Source organism: Rhincodon typus, chromosome 22 (genome assembly GCF_021869965.1).
Source record: "Rhincodon typus isolate 14 chromosome 22, sRhiTyp1.1, whole genome shotgun sequence".
Classification (NCBI taxonomy): Eukaryota; Metazoa; Chordata; class Chondrichthyes; order Orectolobiformes; family Rhincodontidae; genus Rhincodon; species Rhincodon typus.
This window is the reverse complement of record NC_063353.1, coordinates 10,606,369-10,623,262: the sequence shown is the minus strand read 5'-3', so window position 1 is coordinate 10,623,262 and position 16,894 is coordinate 10,606,369. Positions and strand designations below refer to the sequence as shown.

The 16,894-nt window shown below is 45.2% G+C and overlaps 1 protein-coding gene across 1 annotated transcript; it reads left to right on the top strand.

Moving 5' to 3' along the window:
• The first annotated feature begins 7,275 nt into the window (after positions 1-7,275).
• LOC109936761 (microsomal glutathione S-transferase 1-like) lies at positions 7,276-16,271 on the top strand. The gene is made up of 4 exons (XM_020535355.2): positions 7,276-7,399; positions 7,681-7,809; positions 11,531-11,631; positions 15,873-16,271. The coding sequence occupies exons 2-4, from the start codon at positions 7,693-7,695 to the stop codon at positions 16,117-16,119; spliced, it is 465 nt and encodes a 154-aa protein (XP_020390944.1). The 5' UTR covers positions 7,276-7,399; positions 7,681-7,692; the 3' UTR covers positions 16,120-16,271.
• The last annotated feature ends 623 nt before the right edge of the window (positions 16,272-16,894 follow it).

The following is a 16,894-nucleotide window of genomic DNA, read 5'->3' as shown; positions in this document are numbered from 1 at the left end:
ATCTCAAGACACGCTTCTTTGGCTATATCCTTGTTTATCTCTCATCGACTGCTTCTTGTTACAACTATTGTTCGGACTTGCCCAGCACTCTTCTGTGTTTCAAAACTGTTATTGCACTTTGTATGATTCTGAACTTGTGCTCTTGCATTTGCCATGAATGGAAGTAAGAGGCTAAGAGTTTGCAAATTTGGCTTGGAATAGAGTCGATGTTCCTTCACTTTCACTGGGTCAAAATCCTGAAACTCCTTCCCAACAGCACTTGGGGGGGTGTAAGTCTCTACAGCAGAAGTACCGTAGCAGATCAAAGCTGCAGCTCACCACCAACTTGCCAAATGCATTCAGGTATGGGCAACAAATGCTAGAGTTCCCATTAAATGAAAAAAAATAGGAAGACAGTCAAAGACAAGCATGTTCCATTGCAACTCCGCCCACAGCCGATGCAACTCCGCCCACAGCCGACGCAACTCCGCCCACAGCCGACGCAACTCCGCCCACAGCCGACGCCGACGCAACTCCGCCCACAGCCGACGCCGACGCAACTCCGCCCGCAGCCTCCACAGCCAGCACCTCCAGAGGAGACAGCAGCACCCAGCCCTGCCGAGTCTTCACCATCCCCCCAGACCTACCCCTTACTGAGGACGAACGGTCAGTCCTCAGTAAAGGGCTCACCTTTGTCCCCCTCCACCCACACATCAACGAATACCGCTCACGCTTGGACATAGAGCAGTTTTTCCGCCGCCTCCGCCTCCACGCTTACTTCTCTGACCGTGAACCTAACCCTCCCTCTACTGACCCCTTCTCCCGCTTCCAACACACCCCCTCCTCCTGGACACCACCCCAAGGCCTCCTACCCTCCCTCGACCTCTTCATCTCCAACTGCCGTCGAGACATCGATCGCCTCAACCTCTCCACCCCTCTCACCCACTCCAACCTCTCCCCCGCAGAACGTGCAGCCCTCCGCTCCAATCCCAACTTCACCATAAAACCCGCGGACAAGGGAGGAGCAGTTGTAGTATGGCGCACTGACCTCTACATCGCCGAGGCCGGACGCCAACTCTCCGACACCTCCTCCTACCGCCCCCTTGATCATGACCCCACCCCTGAGCACCAAACCATCATCTCACAAACCATCCACAACCTCATCACCTCAGGTGACCTCCCACCCACGGCCTCCAACCTCATCGTTCCCCAACCTCGCACTGCCCGCTTCTATCTCCTTCCCAAAATCCACAAACCTGAATGCCCTGGTCGACCCATTGTCTCCGCCTGCTCCTGCCCCACCGAACTGATCTCCAACTATCTAGACTCCATTTTCTCCCCCTTGGTCCAGGAACTCCCTACCTATGTCCGTGACACCACCCACGCCCTCCACCTCCTCCAGAACTTCCAATTCCCCGGTCCCCAACACCTCATCTTTACCATGGACGTCCAGTCCCTCTACACCTGCATTCCCCATGCAGATGGCTTCTTCCTGTCCCGCAGGCCCGACCAGTCCCCCTCCACTGATACCCTCATCCGCTTAGCCGAACTCGTCCTCACACTCAACAACTTCTCTTTCAATTCCTCCCACTTCCTACAGACAAAGGGGGTAGCCATGGGTACCCGCATGGGCCCAAGCTACGCATGCCTCTTTGTAGGCTACGTGGAACAATCCCTCTTCCGTACCTACACTGGCCCTAAACCCCACCTCTTCCTCCGTTACATTGATGACTGCATCGGCGCCGCCTCGTGCTCCCACGAGGAGCTCGAACAGTTCATACACTTCACTAACACCTTCCACCCCAACCTTAAGTTTACCTGGACCATCTCTAACACCTCTCTCCCCTTCCTGGACCTCTCTGTCTCCATATCGGGCAACCACCTAGAAACCGATATTCATTTCAAGCCCACCGACTCCCACAGCTACCTAGAATACTCCTCCTCCCACCCACCTTCCTGCAAAAATGCTATCCCCTATTCCCAATTCCTTCGCCTCCGCCGCATCTGCTCCCAGGATGAGGCATTCCACTCCCGTACATCTCAGTTGTCCTCGTTTTTCAAGGACCGTAACTTCCCCTCCTCGGTGGTCGAGAACGCCCTCAACCGTGTCTCCCACATCTCCCGCACCTCATCCCTCACACCCCGTCCACGCAATAAAAACCAAAAAAGAATCCCCCTCGTCCTCACGTACCACCCCACCAACCTCCGGATCCAACGCATCATCCTCCGACACTTCTGCCATCTGCAATCCGACCCCACCACCAAAGACATCTTTCCCTCCCCACCCTATCTGCTTTCCGGAGGGACAACTCTCTCCGTGACTCCCTTGTCCGCTCCACACTCCCCTCCAGCTCCACCACACCCGGCACTTTTCCCTGCAACCGCAGGAAGTGCTACACCTGCCCCCATACCTCCTCCCTCACCCCCATCCCAGGCCCCAAGAAGACTTTCCACATCAAGCAGATGTTCACCTGCACATCTGCCAATGTGGTATACTGCATCTGCTGTACCCGGTGTGGCTTCCTCTACATCGGGGAAACCAAGCGGAGACTCAGGGACCGCTTTGCAGAACACCTACGCTCGGTTCGCAATAAACAACTGCACCTCCCAGTCGCGAACCATTTCAACTCCCCCTCCCATTCCTCAGACGACATGTCCATCCTGGGCCTCCTGCAGTGCCACAACGATGCCACCCGAAGGTTGCAGGAACAGCAACTCATATTCCGCTTGGGAACCCTGCAGCCCTTTTTATCAATGTGGATTTCACAAGTTTCAAAATCTCCCCTCCCCCCTACTGCATCCCAAAACCAGTCCAGCTCGTCCCTGCCTCCCTAACCTGTTCTTCCTCCCACCTATCCCCTCCTCCCACCTCAAGCCGCACCTCCATCTCCTACCGACCAACCTCATCCCGCCCCCTTGACCTGTCCGTCCTCCCTGGACTGACCCAGCCCCTTCCTAACTCCCCACCTACACTCACCTTTACTGGCCCCATTCCTACCTCTTTGACCTGTTTGTTTCCTCTCCACCTATCCTCTCCTCTATCCATCTTCTATCCGCCTCCCACTCTCTCCCTATTTATTTCAGAACCCCTTTCCCCTCCCCCTTTTCTGATGAAGGGTCTAGGCCCGAAACTTCAGCCTCTCTGCTCCTATGATGCTGCTTGGCCTGCTGTGTTCATCCAGCCCTGCACCTTGTTGTCTCATGTTCCATTGTCGTTTAGTTGTGTAACAGTTTTATTGTTGGACTAGAGGCATGTTCTAATACATCTGAGAATTTGAGTCCAAATCCCACTGTTGGTAATTTGAGAATTTTAATTCAGCTCACATGAAACAAAACAATCAGAAATAAAAAGCCTGTTACCAAAGGTTGTGCCATATGAGTAACCCAGCACATAAGATGTGCCCAATCTTTCGGTGCCACATCATGTGGAGGGCCATATGTGACACGTACGTTGACACCCCTGCTGCCTTTCTCCGGAATTAAATTAGGAGTTAGCCTCCGCTTTACACCTCAGTAATGCATATTTTACTCATCTTATGAGTCAGTTATAAGTCAAAAATCAATGACATTTTGAAATCAGGCATGTGGAACATAAGGCCATATGAGGGGCACAGTGGCTCAGTGGTTATCACCGCTGCCTCACAGCGCCAGGGACTTGGGTTCCATTCCAGCTTTGGGTGACTGTCTGTGTGGAGTTTGTACGTTCTCCCTGTGCCTGCGTGGGTTTCTGCCAGGCGCTCTAGTTTCCTCCCATGGCCCAACAATGTGCAGGCTAGGTGGATTAGTCATGATAAATGCTGGGACAGCGTAGGGGTCTGAGTTTGAGTGCGATGCTCTTCAGAGGGTCACTGCACGTGCTATGGGCTGAACGGCCATTTTTCACACTGTAGGGATTCTATTCTATGATTCTGGAACAGACCACATGTGATAATCAACAAACGGAATTTGTCCTCTACTGATAAGAATGAATAATGAACACTTGTTTTAACCTAAAAGTGATAGCATTCGCTAACTCATCAATTAATTGTACCTCAATGAGGGAATTGGAAGCGGGTGAGAATGGAAGAAGGAATCCTTCTGAAGGAGATGCTCAACCCAAATGCACCATAGGAACAGGGATCAACTACTGGCTTGATCTGAAAAAGTATGTATCAGAATGGTTCTTCAAAAATCATCCATTGATTACGCTGTCATGTGAAATGTGCTCTAGAGGGACAAATCAAACTCTAAGTTAATTAAAGATAACAAGGTGTAGAGCTGGATGAACACAGCAGGCCAAGCAGCATCATAGGAGCAGGAAGGCTGACATTTCGGGCCTAGACCCTTCTTGTTATCTCAGATTTTCCAGCATCGGCAGTTCCTACTATCTCTAAGTTAATTAATATTTTCAGAACACCAGTTCTGAGTGTGAGCTGTGCTTGAGATCCCACATGATCCTGGAATTCAATTCCAGTCTACAGTGCTTCAACATCTGCTGACCATTGGAATATCCAGGCCATTTTCTCCCTATCGGGTCTGTCCAGATTCCATAGGATTATGATCATCCCTTTCAAACTTCCTGTAAACCCCTTCCTTCTCCAAGAAAAACAGTCCTGGGCTCTCCAAACTTTCAATTTAAGTAAACTCCCTCATTGTTGGAAATCTTTTCTTCAGCCTCTCTAATGCCTTCACATCATTCTTAATGTTTGTCACCCAGGACTGGAGGCAAGACTCCAAAATGCCAGTGGAATACTTTCGAAATTAAGTCTCTGTACTAACGTAGGGGAAAGTTTAAAGCAGAGAGTTTTACTTATATTCTGTTTTTTGTGAAGCTTGAGATCACAAGCGGGTTAGCTAGAGTGCTATGGAATGGTAAAACAGATTCCAAGGACCAAATCACATTCCTCCGTCCATTCCAAACCTTAAAGGTATGTTTTTCTGCCTCCTTTAAGATGTTGTTGTTCCTCTAGTCTGTAAAGAATTATAGCATTGAGGCTGGAGCTGCTGGCCTTGATGTGATTGCGACACTTCAGAACAGTCTGCGCTGATTTGCATCTTCATATACTGTCAACACCAATAACTGATGGTGGCCTTCCTTTGATTTCTGGTATTCATTCTTCCTGCAGATATTTTCTAATCAACTTGTTCAGAGATGTTATCACACACCTCTGGAACAGGTGTGACTTTAACCTATGCCTTTAAACCTAGATGTAGGGACATTACCACAGAGCTGAAAAATCCTTAAAAATGTTTTATCTCCTTGATTCATGACTGAAGTTTTAAAAAATCAACCTGTGATACAGCTCTGGAGAATACAGAATTTGAACCTAGATTTCCTGGTCTGGGCATAGGGACATTATCACTGCTCCACAAGAGCCCTCACAGATTCCTGTACCCTTACATTTCCTTCTGTTCTGAGGCAGGGTCACTGGACCTGAAAAGTTAACTTTGATTTCTCTCCACAGATGCTGCCAGATTTGCTGAGATTTTCCAGCAATTTCTGTTTTTGTGTCTGATTTCCAGCATCCACGGTTCTTTCAGTTTTTATTTAGTATTCAACTCACTGCCACATCTCTTCCAGGCATGCCCACCTTGAAGAAGTTCTGCTCCTCTCTCTGACAGGATTTCCAATCAAATTTTTTTCCTTATCCACTGACATTAATTACATTGTTGCTCCTGGTGTTTGACAAGGTATTTGCTAAAACTCAGTTCCACAGCCACATCACGTTCCTCAGTGACTGCCTCTGGCTCAGACTCACCCCACGTGGATTCCGATTCAAGTTACATCCCTCGTGTTTTGAATCCACCCAGGATCATAGGTATCTCTGTGATGTTCAACGTTCTACAGACAGCTGCTCTCATGGTATCCTGAGATCCACACTCAGTGCCATAAACTGTCATATGCACACTCTCAACCGCTCTCTCCAACAACACCGCCTCACGCTGGCTCAGAGCTGCACTGCTCCCCAGTTCCACTTCATCCTCTGGCGCGTTTGATGTGCTGATAAAAAACTTTTTCTTTTCCTTTCAAGCATCAAGGAGCACAAGATGAAACAACTCAGAGACACCCACGGCTCTCCAGAACCTTCCTCCCGTCCCCTTCCCTCTGACTCCATTCCCTCTCCCAACCCCTCTCTGATGCTGAATGTTCTGTACGCAGCAAAGGTCTCAGTTTTATACCTCTGCGACCCCACCTTATTGAATTTCGAGCACGGCATGACTCTTCTTCTGTCACCTTCGCCTCCGTAGCCATTTCTTTGGACAAGATTCCTCGCCCCGTCCCACAGATCCCTTCGCCCACCTCCAACACTCTCCCTCCACCTGAACCCCTCCCTCTGGCCTTTTAGCTGCACTCCACTTATTCATTGAGAACTGTTGACTTGACATTGGTTGCCTCAATTTCCCTGGCCCCTTCAAACATTCCATCCTCTCTCCCTGTGAACTGACTACACTCCATGCTGTCACATCCAACCCTGACTTTGTAATTAAGCCTGTGCTGATAAGGGTGATGCTGTTGTTGTCTGGCAGGCTGACCTCTACATTGTGGAGGCTGAGTGCTGGCTCTCAGATACCTCCTCCTATCTCCCCTGGACCATGTTTCCACCATGGAACATCAGGGCATTGCCTCCACTACTGTCGCTAACCTCATTTGACCTGGTGATCTCTCTCCCCACAGCCTCCAAGCTCATAGTCTTCCAACACTGTACAGCAGAGGGTGGTATGGTGGTTAGCACTGCTGCCTCACAGTGCCAGGGGCCCAGGTTCAATTCCATTCACGGGTGACTGTGTGGAGTTTACATGTTCGCAATGGGTTTCCTCCCAGGTGTTCTAGTTGCCTCCCACAGTCCAAAGATGTGCAGGTTAGGTGGATTGGCCATACTAAATTACCTGTGGTTTCCAGGAATGTGCAGGTTAGGTGGATTAGCCATGGGAATTAGAGGGTGGGTGGGCCTGGCTGGGTTGCCCTTAGGGTCTGTGTGTACTTTGATGGGTAGAATGGCCTGCTTCCATACTGTAGGGATTCTAAGCTGGCTTCTACCTCCTTCCCAGTTCCGAGGGAGTGTCACTGGACCCGAAACGTTATGCTGCCAGACCTGCTGAGCTTTTCCAGCAATTTCTGTTTTTGTTTGCCTCTTCATTTCCTACGGTGGATAGATTTCCCCATCACTGTATTCCTCTTATTGGTGCGCCAATCATTTGCATGAATGGAGTGCATACATAAAGAAAACAGATTCCAGCATCGACCCTGAGGATACGCGACCTGCAGAGTGTAGCTGAGAGAAATTCTGGTGGTTGTGTTTAATAGGAGGTGGGAAACAGGGAGACCCGCCCCGGGATGGTCAGGTCTAACAACTTCGCGTCCGCTCGAGTAGCTGAGAGCTGCCGCACCCTCTCACAGTGAGTTCAGGAGCCCGGAGCAGAGAGGGAAAGCAGCACTGAGGTGGGTTCATTATTTATATAAAAGATGGGAAAAGAGCCATTTAGTCTTTAATTGTTGTATGTACTATTTATAAATTGTTGGCTTGTCTGAGGGTTTAAAGCGGCTCAGTGCTTCAGTTTCATTCATTTCCTAAGTAGCTGCACATTTTTAAAACAAAAACAAAAAGCACACCATTGACTGCAGAGCGCTTTGAGGTGAAGGGCGCTACATCAGTGCAAGACTCTATTTTCGACATTACGGGTTTTATCTTCATTGTATTTTAAGCACTTTTTATTTTCTAGCTGTGTTTGGAAATGTCCGAGGTGTTTAGCAGCGAGGTTTTCCTCGCATACTCTACCTACAGCACCATCGTGTTGCTGAAGATGCTGTTGATGGGACCCCTGACAGGATACTTCAGGGTCACTCGGAAGGTAAGATCTAACAGCCAGACTGAAAGGAGCTTAGTTAGGATGGCACCTAACCCCCTCTCTCTCTCCACCCGTCCTCCATCTCCGCCTCTCACTATTGTATTTCTTTTCACCTTTTTTTCTTGGAATTGGATGCTGGCAAATGTTTTTTGCATTGCCAGTCAAGGCATGGCTTAAAGGCTCCTCCTCTACCTGGTGAAACTAGAAGGCAGGGCTAGAGCTCTTCCTGTTAAGAAAAAAGAACCCAAAGAACTGCAGATGCTGGAAATCAGAAACAAAAAAAAACACAGAAATTGCTGGGAAAACTCAGCATCTGTGGAAAGGAAGCAAGAGTAATGGTTTCAGGTGCAGTGACCCTTCTGCAGAGCTGCTGCCAATTGGATCTGAAACCTAAACTCTGCTTTCTGTCCAGATGTTGAGTTTTCCCAGCAATTTCTGTTTTAGCTCTTTCTCCTAGACAGTCCATTAAAATGGAAGACTTGCTTCCCTTCTGGTTTGAGGGTTTCTGATACAGTGCTAAGTCCAGTGTGCCTCCCACCCCACATTCAGGGGTAGTGTTCTGTGAAAAGTAGAGTAGATGAATTGTTGGGAGGTTAGCATTGCTGTCTCTGATGCCTCAACATCACTCCTTAATGATCACAATGAAGTCAGTCAATGTGTTTGAGGTCTTTTCCAAATGAAAGCCCCTTCCATTTTTGGTTAGTCGCAGGGCAAGGGACTCTCATGAATCAGCAGGGATGTTCGATCTCTTCAGGGATGTCTTGAGGACATCCTTAAAACATGTCCATTATCCTTCTCAGGGCCTCCTGCTTTAACCACATCCCGAGTGGAATTCAGTTGCTTCAGGAATCTGTTGTCGGGCAGGTTTAAACAATGGATCCCATTCACAGGAACTGGTTTTGTGAGGTTGGCACCTCAATGATGAGCATGTTGGCTGGTGAGAGTTAAGCTGCTTTTCTTGCCACTGAATTTGGAGGATATTGTGAACACACTGCTGCTGGTATTTCTCCAGTGTTGTGTTTGCTATTGATAGTTCAGTTTTCCAAAGTATATAGAGTCATAGAGTTGTACAGCACAGAAACAGACCCTTCAGTCCAACTAGTCCATACTGATTAGATATTCTAAATTAATCTAGTCCCATTTGCCAGCATTTGATCCATATCCCTCTAAACCCTTCTTATTCATAAACCCATCCAGATGCCTTTTAAATTGTATCAGCTTCCATCACATTCTCTGGCAGCTGATTCCTTGCACACACCACCCTCTGTGTGAAATATTTGCCCCTTAGGTCCCTTTTAAATCTTTACCCTCTCACCTTAAACCTATGCCCTCTAGTTTTGGACTGCCCCACCCTGGGGAAAAGACCTTGTCTGTTCAACCTATCTATGCCCCTCATGAACTTACAATCCTCGACAAGATCACCCCTCAGCCTCTGGTGCTTCAGGGCATAGGGATGATTCCTGTCCAGTAAACCATGGCTTTTAGTGTTGAGTTTGAAATCCTGCTCCACAAATATACTTAACCTAAGTTGGCCAAAGGTTGAGCTTGCACACTTGAAGTGATAATGAATTTTTGTCGTTTGTTTCTGCTCTTGCCCAAAGGAAGTTCTAAAAATATGGAAACCAGTCCATGCTATTTTTTGTGTCCCTGAATTTCTTATCATATAAAAGTTTCCTCCCATGTCCTTGAATTCTGAGCAATGCTCTACGACATAAGCATTCAGTTTTATTAATTTATGGCATATGGATGTCACTGGCAAGGCCAGCATTTATTGCCATGTCTAATAGCTCTTGAAAACAAAGTGATGGTCTATCTTCTTGAACTGCTGCAGTCTGTTTCCTGAGCCGTCTCGAGGTTTCGTCTTTATGTCAAGCGCTGGAACTTAAACTTGCACTTGCTTCCACCTGCATGTGATAATAAGCCCCAATATGGAATATTTATTTTGCTGTTCATGACATGGCAGATCTTCTCCAGTTTAAAATGAACAATCTATTATGTAAGGACAATATTTCCAGCTTTATATTACCCCTCTCATCAGGAGACAATTGTCTTCCTTGCTAAGGTAGAGCTGTGTTTGATGTGGCATGTCCTTTAAAGCTTGTGGGGACTAGGTCTATACAGATGTATAAAGTCGGTTAGAGGCTAATTTCAGGTACTTAGAAAAGTCCCTTAATGCCACAGACCGTAAGACCATAAGATAGAGGAGCAGAATTAGGCCATCTGGCCCATCGAGCCTGGTCCACCATTTGATCATGGCTGATGTGTATCTCAACTTCATTCTTTTGCCTTCTCTCCGTAACCCTTGATCCCTTTATTCCTTAAGAACCTATCTATCTCTGTCTTAAATACACTCAATGAATTTGTCTCTGCAGCCTTCTGCGGCAATGAGTACCACAGATTAACCACATCTGGCTGAAGAAATTCCTCCTCATCTCTGTTCTAAAGGGTCATCCCTTCACTCTGTGCCCTTGGGTCCTAGTCTGTCCTACTGGTGGAAATATCTTCCCCATGCCCACTCTATTCAGGCCTCTCAGTATTCTGTAAGTTTTAATGAGATCGTCCCTCATCCTTCTAAACTCCATCGAGTACAGACCCAGAGTCCTCATATGACCGGGATCATTCTTGTAAACCCCCTCTGGACCCCCTCCAACACCAGCACATTCTTCCTTAGGTACAGGGCCCAAAGCAGCTCACAATATTCCAAATGTGGTCTGACCAGAGTCTTGTACTGCCTCAGCAGTACAGCCCTGCTCTTGTAATCTAGCCCTCTAGAAACGACATTGCATTTGCCTTCCTAACTGCCAACTGAACCTGCCCGTTAACCTTAAGAGAATCCTGAACAAAGACTGCTCAGTCCCTTTGTGCTTCAGATGTCTGAAGCTTACTCCATTTAGAAAATAGTCTACACCTCTATTTTCCTACCAAAGTGCAGAAGCTCACACTTTCCCATCTTGTACTCTAATGGCCATTTCTTTGCCCACTGACCTAGGCTGTCCAAGTCCTTCTGCAGCCTCTCTGCTTCGCCAAAACACTACCTGTCCCTCCAGCAATCTTTGTGTCATTTGCAAAATTAGTAAGAATGAAAATAAAGAAAAGAAAATCTCAGTTCCTTTTGTCCAGATCATGAATGCATAACGTGAATAGTTATGGTCCCAACGCTGACCTCTGTGGGAATCCACTGGTCATTGGCTGCTCTCAAATTCCCAGCTCTTCCTTTTACATAAGAAACTGGAACAGGAGTGGGCCATTGGCCCCTTGGGCCTGCTTGTGCCATTGAATAGGATCGTGGTTGATTTGATTGTAGTCTTAATTCCACTCTCCCGTTTGTTGCCTAGAACCTTGGACTCCCTTGTAACTCAAAAAGCTGACTAATTCGGGGCTGGAATGTTAGTTTATAAAACTCAACGAGAAGATCAGTTTCGGTTGTGATTTATTTTATGAATGAATAAGATACTTGTGTGATTTGAGTCCACCAAATAAGAGTTGTGTGTCCACATAATCTGGTTTTTAAACTAGTGGTTCATTAAATGAATTGTCTATTGATAAATAGCTCCTGTGCCCCTTGAACTGAAAACTGGATATCTTCCACAAGCCAACAGAAAATAAGCCATAATTATGAATTGTTGTCATGAGAAATGGTTTATATTCTGGAAACCAGTCCACTTATATACAGATGAGGCCTAGAGTGTTGGTAGATAACGCCTAATAATCTATTTGTGAACAGGCTTTTGTCAGTGCTGAAGATGCTTGGGCACATGGTGCAACTGATGAAGAATCCAAAAAAAAATTAATGAGGACAGACCCTTATGTGGAGCGTGTGAGAAGGTGAGATTTTTGGGTCAAAAAACACAGTAATGTCAATGTAACCACTTTTATTCCCATAATGCTACTTTTCTCTTTCTTCCACCCATGATTAATCTTTTGTTGTCATCTGTTTTTATAGCAAATAGCTGTTTAGCAGATGCAATCTCCATTACTTTTTTATTACATATCCAATGTTTTGATAGAATTATTTATCTATAAATATTTGTTGAACTTTAATAAGGAATATTACTTAAGTTGGGTTATCAGGTTACAGGGCTGACTTTTATTTACACTCTTGAACAAGCATTTCATGTGCTTTATAAATTAATGAAGATCTGGTTGGAAATTGCTGGCTGCCTTTTTAGGTGGTGGCACACTCTTGAGGAACAAACATGGAATCCCTACAGTGTGGAAGCAGGCCCTTTGGCCTATGTTGACTCTCCAAAGAGCATCTCACCCACCTACCCTATCCCTGGAACCCTGTATTTCCCACGGCTAGTCCACCTAGCCTGCACATCATGGGCAATTTAGTATGGCCAATCCATTAAACCTGCACATCTTTGAACTACGGGAGGAAACCCACAAATACCCAGGGAGAATGTGCAAACTCCACACAGACAGTTGCCCAAGGTGGACTTGAACCTGGTTCCCTGGTGCTGTGAGGCAGCAGTGCTAACCACTCACCCACCATGAACAGTAGCAATGAGTAAAATAATGATATATGACAATGACTGGAATTACTATCTTCTTCAGTTTTGCCCATAAAACTACTTTCGGTCATGTGTCCTACTGTCTCCTTCTTTAGTTCTGTGTGAATTTTTCTTTGGATGCCATTGCGAAGCATCTTTGAATGTTTTATTATGTTAAAGGCACTACAGAAATACAAGTTCTGCTTTAGGTAGTGCAGCCTCTTTGGGGAGATGTGAATGCTCTTTATTTTGAGGGTGGCAAACTTTACACTTTTTGATAGAGTTGCAGAGAAAATATTAATGTTATCTCCATGTCAAAATGACCTGAGATTTAATAGGCCTACAAATGTTCAGGGATCTTCAAAGTGGTGGTAATGACTTTTTAGTGAGAGGCAGCCCCACAGGAGTTATGTGTCCCTTGTGTTTGTAGGGATTCTATTAAGATTCTATTAAATTTTCATTTCACTATTTCTAAGGGGAATCTAAAACTGAGGAATACATTTTTGTCTATGTTATACGCTGAGTGTTGTGTTAATTTCCCCCTGCTCTTTGTTGTTCTGTTTCATTAAAAACCTTGCTCATCTCAAGCTTTCGAATTAGATAGGAACGTAAGGCATAGGAAAAGGAGTTAATCATTCAGCCCACCTGGCCTATCCCTGTTTTTGACTAGACCATGGTTGATCTTCCAACTGGATGCTACTTTCCTGTACTATCTCCATATTGCTTATTGTCATTAGTCTCCCGAAACTTACGACACTTGATTTGTGTCTTGAACCTATTCAGTGACTGACTCCTGCATTTCTCTGGGGTAGAGAATTTCAAAGGTTCACCATCCTCTCAGGGAAAAAAAATCCTCCTCTTTTTCATCTTAAACGATCTCTCCTTTATTCAGAGATATTTTGAAATCAACTCGTTACTCACCTCTGAGGTTGGTGGAACGTGAACCTAGATCTCCTGGTTCAGGACCACCATGAGAGCACTTCCTTTATTCTGTGATTATGTCCCCTGTTCTAGAGTCACCAGCAGGGGATAACAGCCTATATATATATACCCTTACATGTCCTAGAAAAATTTATAAATTTAACTTACAACTTTTATAAGTTTCCATAACATCACCTCCTTTCCTTTGAAACACAGGATTCAGAGCCAGTTTCCGCAAACTCTCCCCATCCTGCTATCCCAGGGAATAATCTGGTGAACCTTCATTGATCATAGAAACTGAGAAATTAGATGGATTCAGACCTTCGAACATGCTTCGCCATTCAATATGATCACAGTTTAGTGCCTGTTCCCACTTAATCCATGTACTCTTTGATACCTGTAGCCCTAAGACCTATATCTGACTCCTCCTTGAAAGCACTCAATGATTTGGGCCTCAACTGCTTTCTCTGTATAGCAAATTCTCCTTAGATAAGGAGAACAAAACTGTACGCAGTACTCTAGGTGCAAGCTCACAACTGATGAAAGAATCCAGTTGAAATCTGAAGCAGCCCTCTCTATTATCAGACACTGAGGGCAGGATTTACAGGTCCAGCTGGGGAAGCAGTTTGGAGGTGGGATTTGAGGATTTGTGGGGGAGTGGAGGAAGATGGGGCCCAGAAGTGTTGGTGCTGGATATTTTAGTGCCTTGTTAACTCCGATTAAAAGCAGCCAGCTGGGCTCCAGTTTCACAATGGTGATAGTTCAGGGATCTGGAGGTAAACAACTGGTGGCATTCTGAGAGCCAGTGTTCCAGACGGCTTTAGTGGCCTGTCCCTCCCCCCATGTGTGGATGCAAGAGCAGCCACAGAATGAGAAACTGGCTGGCTAATTTCTGGGTTTTACTATTTTTGCGATATTCAACTTTACACTGAGCATGTCTTTTGCTTCTGTTGGTTTGTAATTTCAGTACGGTGTTTCAAAACTGTGACCCTATTTGCATAGATCATTGACTCAACTGCTACTTGGTGCATTAACCATTCAATAGCTGGGTGAAACTAATTATGTATTTTTATCACAAGTTGGTTTAAAAAGAAAGTTGAAACTGCAAATAAAGCACAAACTGAATATTACTTATTGGCTCTTGTGGTACAGTGGTAGTGTCCTTACCCCCAAACCAGGGGGCCTAGGTTCGGGTCCTAACTGCTCCATAGGTGTGTGATAACATCTCCAAACAGATTGATCTAGAAAATATCTTATCATCTGGCTCTACGAGTTAAAACTCTAAAGAAGCTAATAGGCCATTTGCTTGCAAGCTGCATTTACATTTCCTAACTGGTCACAACAGCAAAGTGGAATGTCACAAATACCCTGTTGCTATTCATTTGCAGCACGTCTAAGCATTCTGTTGCAGAGATCACTCCCTCCACAGCCCGCTGCCAGGACCTGTCTATAGCCAGCCTGGAGGAGACCAAAAGGAGGGCCTCCAATCTGCCCACACTCCTCTGCACTGGATGGCCAAAGATCAGGAGCATTGTGTTGCAGTGTAACCAAAAACACAACAAAAGATTTCTCAAATAATTTGACAAGGCGGTGTAATTTCCCACAGGCAATATCTACATGGTTCACCTGGGTCTGCTTTTTAAAACATTTCATATCCTGAACTACTATAACACACAACTGAGTGACCTTCTGACCACCAGAATTACTGTGACTTATTTTGTATTTTTCTAAAAAGATTAGCCACCGCCAGTAAAAGTACCCTTGTGCTGGATTTCTTTTATTCATTCACAGGATGAGGGCTTCGCTGGCTAGGCAGCATTTATTGTCCATCCCAAATTGCCCAGAGGGTAGTTAAGAGTCAACCACATTGTTGTGGGTCTGGAATCACATGTAGGCCAGACCCAGGTAAGGATAGCAGTTTCCTTCCCTAAAGGTCATTAGTGAACCAGATGGGTTTTTTCCCCAACAATTGATTCACAGTCATCATTAGACTCCAAATTCCAGAAATTTATTGACTTCAAATTCCACCATCTGCTGTGTTGGGATTCAAACCCATGTCCCCAGAACATTATCTAGGTCTCTGGATTAACAGTCCAGCAATAATACCACTAGACTGTTGCCTCCCTGCTTTATAAGGGCTGTTGCTGAGTTCTGGCTTGGCAAACCATTGCCTGTTACCCAGGGAACTCATACTCAACGAGCTCCACAAGAAGGTTATTTAATGATTTTTCCATGGGCCTTGGAGGGGTATCATAGAGTTGGTCACTTTTAAATTCTTAACGTCCAACATGTTAAGACCACTATACTGAGTGAGTTTTGTTTTATTTGAACTAATTTCTAATGTACATGTAAATGAATAAATTGAGGAGATGAATAAAATAACATTCTTTGTATCAGTTACCTTTTGCAGTTGTTAGATTCCAAGCTTGAAAACTTGTCCAATCTCCAGTTTCTTTAATTCTGTATTACGTGAGTAGAATGGTTTGTCATTCCTGTGTTAATTCTTACTTTTAAGTATGGACGTTTGTTATATTTTTCAGTATTAATTACAGTTCAGCAATTAAATACTTCTTCAATGTAAGGATGGGATTGTTAATTTCTGTTTGTTTGAATCAGCTTTCAGTGTTTGCTGCCTGTTTTTGCTCCCTGTAGATGTCATCAGAACGACCTGGAGAACATTGTTCCATTTGTCGGCATTGGTCTGTTGTATGCCCTCTCTGGACCTGACCTGAATACAGCTGTAATGCACTTCAGAATCTTTGCTGCGTCCAGAATCTTCCACAGCATTGCTTATCTGGTTCCTCTTCCCCAGCCATCACGTGGCTTGAGCTGGATAGTTGGGATGGGAGTGACCTTTTCAATGGTCTATAGAGTGCTGAAGGCAGGAGTCCACCTTTGAATGAAAGCAACAATTGTAACCATAGCATTTTATATTCATTTCTTTTCTTGCATGTATTGAAACCACTAACCGCACGTAAGCGACTGAGATGCAAGGTTTTAGATTAAATGTTGAAAATGCAAAAGATAAGTGAATAAAAAAAATCTAAGTCAGATTTCTTGTTTTTTGCATGTATGTGTGATTCGCTGGTATCAATTTCTGTTTGTGTGAAAAATACTGCTTTTTATTGTGTTTCTTGGGACATTGGGATTTGTTGGCAGCGTTTCATAAGTTTTATTTGTGTCCCCCGTCGGACTCTTTGATACAATTTGTGGGGCAACGGAAAATACATTTAATGTCAAGTAGGCAATTGGCTTACAATGGGCAAGCTTACCAAATAGTTTATGTATCACGTGTGTGTAGCTCAAACTTGGTATTTGCGTGGGTTAATATTTAGTACTCAGTCAAGTGCTAGGGTTGAATTCCAGTCAACTGAAGATCCAGAAGTTGCTTTTTGGGACTCTGACCCTCTAGTGTATCTGATGTTTATATTGCTTTTGGGCCTTGCTGCTGCAGTCATTTGGTCTGCAGGAAGGAAATGACAGTGTGAAAACTTCCTATGATATTGTGAAAACCACACTTTCATCCACCTACAGCACTGCATTTAGCATTAGAAAAGTTGGCTTCATGTAAGAAGTTGAGGCAAAGATTCTGTTGTCCCTTAAATAGAAGCAGGAGATGTGCGATAGTTAAAAACATAGTACCTTGTAAACTCTAGTGCTGTCAAGTGTTCTGT